Source organism: Mus pahari, chromosome 12, assembly GCF_900095145.1.
Source record: "Mus pahari chromosome 12, PAHARI_EIJ_v1.1, whole genome shotgun sequence".
NCBI lineage: Eukaryota > Metazoa > Chordata > Mammalia > Rodentia > Muridae > Mus > Mus pahari.
The window spans coordinates 82,760,863-82,770,084 of NC_034601.1; the positions used below are offsets into that span (position 1 = coordinate 82,760,863).

At 45.4% G+C, this 9,222-nt stretch overlaps 1 protein-coding gene across 4 annotated transcripts in view; it reads right to left on the reverse strand.

The window, feature by feature from the left end:
- Positions 1-9,222, reverse strand: part of Cryzl1 (crystallin zeta like 1) — a 36,203-nt gene that overhangs the window by 23,228 nt on the left and 3,753 nt on the right. For 3 of the 4 annotated variants that reach the window (XM_021209322.1, XM_029544655.1, XM_029544657.1), the window contains one exon: positions 1,131-1,202. In XM_021209322.1, coding sequence (XP_021064981.1) covers positions 1,131-1,196 — 66 coding nt within the window. In that variant the 5' untranslated portion in view covers positions 1,197-1,202. Of the gene's footprint in view, positions 1-1,130; positions 1,203-4,507; positions 4,554-9,222 lie in introns of all 4 variants that reach the window. The other variant, XM_029544656.1, reaches the window with a different exon arrangement.

The window sequence follows — 9,222 nt, forward strand, 5'->3', positions numbered from 1 at the left end:
CACCTGGGCCATAAGAGTGTGAGACTGAGCGCCACCCGTTCACCTGGGCCACTGAGTACCACATCGGCTTGGAGGTCTCTCCGCCTTCCCGGCACCTTTCACAGCAAAGGCAACTCAACAACTCCTTTTAAAAAGCACTTCATTTAAAAGTACTGAATGTATATATGACTGTGGTTTGTGCCCATGAGTGCAGTGCCCATGGAGGCCAGAGAGGGCTCCAGATCCTCCAGCACTGGACTTCCCAGGTCGTTGTGAGACACCTGACATGGGTGCTGGGGACCTAACTTGGGTCCTCAGCCTGCAGCAGCTCCTTTAAGACTATAGTCACACTACAACACAAACCACCATTGTCTCAAAAAGTCAAGGTTAATAATATGGGAAGGTTGGCTTCTGCTTGTACTCATTTAGTCCCACTTAACTAATAACACATTTAGAAGTGAGTCTGGGCCATGATTGGCTCCAGCAGGTACAGGCTCTGCACCACAAGTCTGGCAAACTGAGCCTGGTTCCAGGGCCAATGTAAAGGTAAGAGAAGAGAGCTGACTCCAGACAGTGTCCTCCGACCTCCACAGGCGTCATGTGACATGGGATGTGTACCGCCCATCTCTGTCTCTCTATCTCTTTCTTTCATATACATGTATACATATCACATGAAAAAGGGGGAATTACAGAAGACTCTGTGTCTCTTTCATACACACACACACTTTGGTTAGTGGGTTATTACTGTGATGTTAGTACTAATAGTATTGACTTGACAGAACAGAACAGCTTGGGAGCCAGGGACACTCAGAGGAGTGAGCCTGTGGGGGCTTCCTTGATGGCTGGCCCACAGTAGGTGTCACCATTCTATGGCCAGGTCCTGTGTGTGTGAGAGACAGAGGGCTGGGCAGCAGCTGCACTCATCTCCTTCTCTGAACACCATGTGACAGGCTGCCATGTGACTGAAAAGCTGCCTCATGCCCCAGCAGCTGTGACTTCCCTGTCACGGTCAACTTTAGCCTGGGACTGAGAGATAGGAACCTTCTCCCTCGTTACTTTTGCCTAAGCATTTTCTCTTAGCAACCAAAACAAAACAAAGGCAACTACCTACGGAAAGAAAATATTTCATCTCAATTAATAATTATTCTTACCTTTTCCTGAAATACAAATGTTACTTCTTCATTTGTAGAACTCTGTTGAAAATACAAGCCTTTCATAGTTACCTATACAAACAAACAAACAAAAAGATAAAAGTTTTTTAAAAAGTCTTCTTGGAGATAGTGGTTAAGAGCATTTCCTGCTCTTTCAGGGAACCCCAGGTTCAATTTCTAGCACCCACATGGTGGTCTTTAACTGCAGTTCCAGGCGATTTGAGGGCCTCTTCTAGCCTTAAGCACCAGGCATGCATACAGTACACAGACCTACATGCAGGCATGCACACAGTACACAGACATACATGCAGGCATGCTCACAGTACACAGACATACATGCAGGCATGCTCACAGTACACAGACATACATGCAGGCATGCTCANGGCATGCTCACAGTACACAGACATACATGCAGGCATGCTCACAGTACACAGACATACATGCAGGCATGCTCACAGTACACAGACATACATGCAGGTAAAACACCCCTACACATAAAGCAAACAGTTAAGCAAAATTTAAAAAATGAAAAATAATAACAATGAAGTCTATTTATTAAATGAAAGTAAACTGGAAAAGTCATCTAGACACGGAGGAAAAGTTGACCATAACTGTAACCCTCAAGCAAATACCCCCAGACAGCACCCAGACAGCACCCAGACAGGAGGCCACAGCAGCAGCACTGGTGCTTGCCTGGGATCCCAGGACAATGGAACAGTGGCTGCGTGATCCACAGTTGAAGGCTAACCTGGGCTCTCACAAATGACAGAAAGAAGGGAGATAAGGGTAGACAGAGATGGATCAATACCCAAGCTGTCACAGGAGCTTTCTGAAGGGTCAGGTTTCAGGCATGGTAGCACAGGCTAGATCCTGCATTCAGTAAACTGAGGGAGAGCCTCAAGTTTGAAGCTAGCCTGGATTAGATAGTCAGACTTTGTCAAAAAAGAAAGGGTTTAGGAGGGGGTGATTAGGAGCACTGGCTAGAGGTCCTGAGTTCAATTCCCAGCAGGCTCACAACCATCTATAATGGGATCCAATGCCCTCTTCTGATGTGTCTGAAGACAGGGACAGTGACCCGTACATGAAATAAATCTTACAAAGAGAAAGAAAGAAAAAGGGGGGGGGGAGGGGAGGATTTCCATTTCCTATTCAGTAACAAATGGTGTGTGTATTTAAAACAGACCAACAGGGGCTGGAGAGATGGCTCGGCGGTTAATAGCACCGACTGCTCTTCTAGAGGTCCTGAGTTCAAATCCTAGTAGCCACATGGTAGCTCACAACCATCTGTAATGGGATCCAATGCCCTCTTCTGGTGTGTCTGAAGACAGCGTGTGTTCACATACATTAAATAAATAAATAAATAAATAAATAAATAAATAAATAAATAAATAAATAAATAAAACAGACCAACAAAAATGTCTCACAAGGGCCACATAAGCACGCCAAAAGTGTTCAAAGGTAATCAAATGCATTCAACAATTAACGTAAGAGTGGACAGTCAAGTTGCACTCAGTGGAATTGTGGAAATCTGGATTCTTCTGGGGCATTCTTGTTTATCTAAGTCCCACTGTATCATGAATGCTGACCTCAGACGCAGGGATTACAGGGTGTGCTGTGTCTAAATTCTATAAGCCTTTCTAGATTTTATTTTATTTTGGTTTTTCGAGACAGGGTTTCTCTGTGTAGCCCTGGCTGTCCTGGAACTCACTTTGTAGACCAGGCTGTCCTCGAACTCAAGAAATCTGCCTGCCTCTGCCTCCTGAGTGCCACCATGCCCGGCTAGATTTTATTTTTTAATGAAATGTTTTTAGATTTATTTATGCGATGAGTATTGTGCTTGTACACATATATGTGTACCATCTGTGTGCCCTGTGCCTGAGAGGAGTCCCCTGAGTGGAGCTACAGAACGTTGTGAGCTGGGAAGAAAACAGGGTGCCCTGAAAGCAGCCATTGCTCTTCACTGCTGAGCCATCTCCTCAGCACCCCTTTTATTTAATTAAAAAACTGTTTTGGTTTGAATATGCATGTGTCTTATATAGTTCTGCGTAAGGATGGGCATGCGCATGAGCATTTAGAGGCCACAGGCTGACACTGTTTCTTCTTCTATTCATCTTATTTATATTTGTGGGGACAGGGTCTCACAATAAAGCTTTGGCTGGCTTTGAACTCACAGAGATCCACTAGCTTCTGCTCTATGAGTTCTGGGATTAAAGGTTTGGGTTACCATGCCCAGCCACCTTATTTTTTGAGACAGGGTCTCTCATCAAACCTAGAGCTCACCAATTCATCTAAACTAGGTGGCCAGTGAGCACTCTTGTGCTGAATACACTGGAGGGGAGGGAACCTCAATGAAGAAAATGCTTCCATAAGATGGGGCTGTAGGCAAGTCTGCAGGGTTATTTCCTTAATGAGTGATGATGGAGGAGGCCCCGCCCACTGTGGGTGGAGTCATGCCTGGGTAGGTGGTCCTGGATTCTATAAGAAAGCAGGCTGAGTAAGCCAGGGGAAGCCTGCCAGTCAGCAGCATCCCTTCACGGCCTCTGCATCAACTCCTGCCTCCAGGTTCCTGCTCTGCTTGAGCTCCTCAGCGATGGACTATGATATACAGATGTAAGCCAGATAAACCCTTTCCTCCCCAAGTTGATTTTGGTCATGGTGTTTCATAACAATGACAGTAACCCTGACTTAGATACCTCTGTGGCTCCTCCATTTTCTGTCTCCCTAGTGCTGCGGTTACACATGTTTGTGGCTATGACTGGCTTATTTTTCACATGCATGTTGAGGATCCAAAGAAGCACTTCACTGCTGAGCCCCCAGGTCCCCTATAATCCCCCTTTGCAGTGTATGTGTACATGGTATGTGTACATGCATGTTTGCATGTGTGAGTTTGCGTGTGTGTGTGTGTGTGTGTGTGTGTGTGTGTGTCCAGAGGATGACATTGGGTATCTTCCTCTGCCAGGAGCCATGGCCTCACCATTCTGTGATTGTTAGGGCCCCAGACTCCAGCCCTCACCCTTGGACAGCAGAATCTTTGCCCACTGAGTGCTCTCCCCAGTCTTTTTAATGGAAATATTTCCAGCTGGTAATACCCTGGGAAGTTCTTAAATTACCTTTAAGGATCTCACAATTCTTTGTTGTTTTGTAAACTGCATCCCAGGTGGGCCTGGAACTGACTGTGGCCCAGACTGGCCTTGAGTTTGCAGGAGTTCAACTGCCTTGGCCTCCAGAGTGGTAGGATACAGGTATGACCCACCGGCCTAGACCGGTCCAAAGTGTAAACTTTACAGAAATATAGACAGGCGCGTGCAGACCCCTAAGGTAGAGTTCACCCAGTGGGGAGTGCACGTGCTCCAGTCCCAGCAGGGGCCACGCCTCACCTTCTGAAGCTCTAAGTGCTTCTGTCAGGTTGTGACCTTCCTTCCCCTAAGGATATAAAACAGCCTCAATTTTAATAGACAGACAGGCTCCCTTCCAAGTACACAGAAATGAGACCCTGGTTTCTCCCAAGGTGATGCTCCTGGGCCTCTTTGCTGCTGCCAGCCAGGTCTACGCTTCCGCACTGCTGTTATTACCTCAGGGTAGCAATGTCGCCATTCTCGCTGACAACAGTCATGTTCAGAACATTTCTGTGTATCCTTTTTACATTTACTGACTGGATGAGGAAGCCTCACCTCCATCCACCTAGCAGGGAGGCAACGGGAACCCAGGAAACTGCATCTTACAGGGTTAAGTCACTACGCGTAAGTACCAGCTGGGCTGGAGCCTTGACAGTCCTCACTTAGAACTGTCACAGTAGTGATTTTTCTACTGAGCTGCTTCTAGGATACACTCACCCAGAACTACAATACTTTCTCCTGTGGGACTGACTATTCAGTTGCCGATAGATCTGTTGTTTTAATCTGCAGGTACCAAAGCCAAAAAAAAAAAAAAAAAAAAAAAAGGAAGGAAGGAAAGAAGGAAGGAAGGAAGAGAAGTGGGCTGCCTTCTTTGTAAATTACTAGAATTTCTGAGAATTCACAATAGCAGCTCTCAAGCCACTTGTAGGTCCTCCGAACAAGAGGCCAGCGACTGCATAGCTGCCATGCTCATGAAGCCGGCTCTGGATCCAGGACCTCTGTGGACCTAAATGGATCTCTAGAAAAGAGTTGTACTGAGTAGCTGAGTAATAGTTACTGCTCTCCAGGATGAGAAAATCAAATGCAGAAACTAACCACAGACACACCTTTAAGACATGGACTTATGGAATATGTCAACAGTGCTTAAAGCTGGTGAAAATCATGGCTAACAGTAGACTTTTATCAGTGTGTGTGTATGTGCATGTGTGTGTGTGTGTATGTGTGTGCATGTGTGTGTGTGTGTACGCGCGCGCATGTGTGTGCACACGTTGAACCATGAGGGGAGAAGAACTTAAACACAGCACACATCTCCCACTTACCTCTTTCAGCGTCTGCCCAGCTTTCTAGGCTAAGTGCATATTGCTGTTCTACCTTATTCCACCCACAGTGTCTCAGCACAAACTTGTTTGTGTCGAGTCAGTGTGACTTAGCACATAGTTAGTCCTACTGCAGGGTTTCTAGGCACAGCACAGTCCTTGAAAATGTGCTGCACTAACCTACTGATGCGCTGAGTGAATACATACATTCCAGATCCTCCTCTGTACAGCCTCACAATGGGAGGAGTCTACCCACCTGCCACACTCCCAGGTCACCCTAGGTGGGAGGCGTGTACCCACCTGCCCACACTCTCAGGTTACTTTACTTCCTCACGAGTGAGCTTCCCCAGCCATTGCTTAGGCACATTAATTCCTTCCCTATGCTTTGGCTTATTTGTTTTGAGGCAGGGTCTTGATTTGTGGTCTTGCCTAGCCTTGACCTCTGGGTCCTCTGGGCTGCCTCCGATGTACTGGCATTACAGGTGTGCAGCACATGCACAGGGATAGTCATTATTACATAAACAAGTCTCTGCTCCTATTCAGACCTGACTTATTGCTGTGGCCTTTTCTCCAGGCACAAGTCCATACTAACATCCTGAGTTCAAAACAGTTCCCTCTGTAGTTCTAGATGCCACTGTTTCCTCAGCCTATTGAATCGCTGACATTTGCCCTGCCTGGGTCAATAATATATCAGTTTCAAAGACCTGGGAGACAATTCCACACCTGCTAGAATCTTCTTCAGAGGGGCAGGGGGAGGTAAGGATTAGTTAATCTAATTATTAACAACTGTATGGGATCAAAACTACTCTCCAAGCTACAGCATAAAGAAAAAAAATTGTTTAAAAATATTTTCTTTTTCTTATAATCTGTGTGTCTTGGAGGATATCTCAGCAGGTCAAAGCATGTGCTATCAAGCATGACAATGCAGTCCTACAATAGTCCCCAAGGTGGAAGGAGAGACCTGACTCTCCTCAGCCGGCCTCTGACCCGCACGAGCATGCACGAGCACTACAGATAAATAAAGACAAATGGGACTGAAAGATTATGCTGTGAGTGAATACTGCATGGGGCAGAGGCCACTGGGTCCGCTGGAGCTGGAGGGGAGGCTTTGGGACCCCCCACCCCATGTGCTGGGGAAGCAGCTCAGGGTCTTGCAAGAGCAGCACAACGCTCAGTGCTGACCTCGCTCTCCAGCCCTTAAAGGGGCGGCTTGGTTTATGTATCTATTTATTTACTTCAAAAGCAAATAAGTCAATATAAGATATAAGAAAATCAAGAGCAGGAAATAGTATTCGATTTACAATTCTATCATCCTTTCCACCCCTTATCAAAATGGGAATTCTGAGCTCTAAGCACTAAAAGTCTTGTAGAATGGGTGATAGTCAAGGCCCACGTGGCGTTTTAGGCACTGGCCTGGATTAACAAAGACTCCAGTTCACTAATAAGATTTTTAATGAACTTAGAGATATTTGTACATAGACAATAACTAGACATCTGGCTAGGATGTGCCTCTCATTTCTAAGAGTGTTATATATAATTTGGAAAATTATATGACTCTATATAAACTTTGCTAAATCAAAAAAATGCTACATAATTTATTTATTTGCGGTGCCGGGGATTGAACCCAGGGCCTCATCCTCGCTATGTAAGTGTGGTACTACTGAGCACATCCCTAATACAAAGGTTAAAACTGTTTATGTGCTCTTGTTTCTGTAACAGACCCCCTTCTGATGCCCAGGCTATACTTGAACTGTACCCTTAGCTGGCCTTAAACACCTGATCTACCACATTCAGCTTATAAAACTTTTCAATGACATCAAATATGTTTAGAAAGGTAGGGTGGCGGAGCTGGAGAGATGGTTTAGTGGTTAAGCACTGTGGCTGCTCCTGCAGAGGACCCAGGTTCAGTGTCAGCATCCACACTGAGGCTCACAATTGTCTGTGACACAAGTCATAGGGGATCTAGTGCTCTCCAAAGACGCAGACCTACATTCAGGCAAAACACCCAAACACGTAAAATGAAAATAATAATAATTCAACAAAAATTTTAAAAGGTATGTAGGCTAAGATGTGTTGTGAGAAGCACACAGATTTGACATTTTTACAAGTATATCAGAGCTGAAGACAAAACTGCAGATCATGTTATCAATATTTTAAATGTTTATAAAGCCATGTATTAAACATGCTGAATCTGTAGAAAAGTAGTACGGATGTTGACTTAAGATTCGACTGTGCAGTGGGGCAGTGGTGGCCAGCCTGGTCTACAGAGTGAGTTCCAGGACAGCCAGGGCTATACAGAGAAACCCTGTCTCAGGAAAAAAAAAAAAAAAAAAGATTAGGTTGTGCAAATAGAGGGACACCTTGGCATACATTAAGCATCCAACTATAAGTCCTAGTTCCTAATAAAAGTAGGCCTCTGCCGGGGATCTCTCCAGAGCCAAGGGAAGAGATTTCAGATGGCAGCTTCACTTTTGTTGTAACAACAAGAGCTACACTGGCTCACCTCCTGCTACCCTCGACTCCCCACGGAGCTCATCTATTAATGACTGTAAACAAACCTCTGCACATTAGCCCTTACCTACACTTGCAAAGCCAACAGACGCATGAGTAGGTGTCTTTTACAGGATGGGCAGAGATGATCTGGTAGTGATGTCATCCTGGACATGTCACAGAAAGTCCGGCACATAATGTGTTGTTATAAAACTTAACAAAAAAAGTTTGTTTTTGTTTTTTTTTTCAGACAGGGTCTATGTAGCCCTGGCTGGCCTGGAACTCACAAAAATCTGGCTGCCTCTGCTTCCAGAATGCCGGGATTAAAGGCATGCACCACTACATTTGGCAAGACTTATTTCTTGCAATTCTTATTCATGTACATGTGAGTGACTGGTAGTATGCCACTTGTAAGCAGTGCCTACGGAGGCCAGAAGAGGGTGCTGGATCCCCTATGACTGGAATTGCATATGGCTGGGACCTGCCATGTAGGTGCTAGGAACTAAGCCCAGGGTTTTCAGAGGAGCAGTCTCTAAGCTGTCTCTCCTGCCCCCTTAAGAATTATTTACAAAACAATGTCTAGCTGTGTAACCCTAAATGACCAGATGACATTCACTATGCTAACAGGTTGCACTTGAACTTGCAGAGAGCTTCCGTCTGCCTGGCTTTAGAAGTACTTAAATAGGCTGGATGCCATTACAGGGATTCTTCTAGCACCAGGTGAGTGGGACAGGGGACCAGATGGCTTTTAAAGTCTCTTCTAATAATGGCAATTTCTTTTATTATTATTTTTGAAAAGGGTAGCCCAGGCTAGTTCCAAACTTGCTACCTAGCCAATAATGACCTTGAACTCCTGTACCTTGAGCCTTCATCTCCCAAGAGCTGGGACAGGTATGTGCCATCAGCAGGCTAACCACCTGCAGCTCTATGAATATCATCAAGTAAGACTGGACTGACTTTAAACATTGTGGCATAATTCCTACACTTTATGCAACTTGAGAACTAAAGATCACGAGAGAGGCAGAAAAAGTGTAAAGTTACACAAGCAGATAGTGTGTGTTTTAGAGTTGTCAAACTGGCAGATAGTGTGTGTTTAGAGATATCAAACCGGGCCGGGCATAGTGGCACACGCCTTTAATCCCAGCACTTGGGATGCAGAGGCAGGCAGAT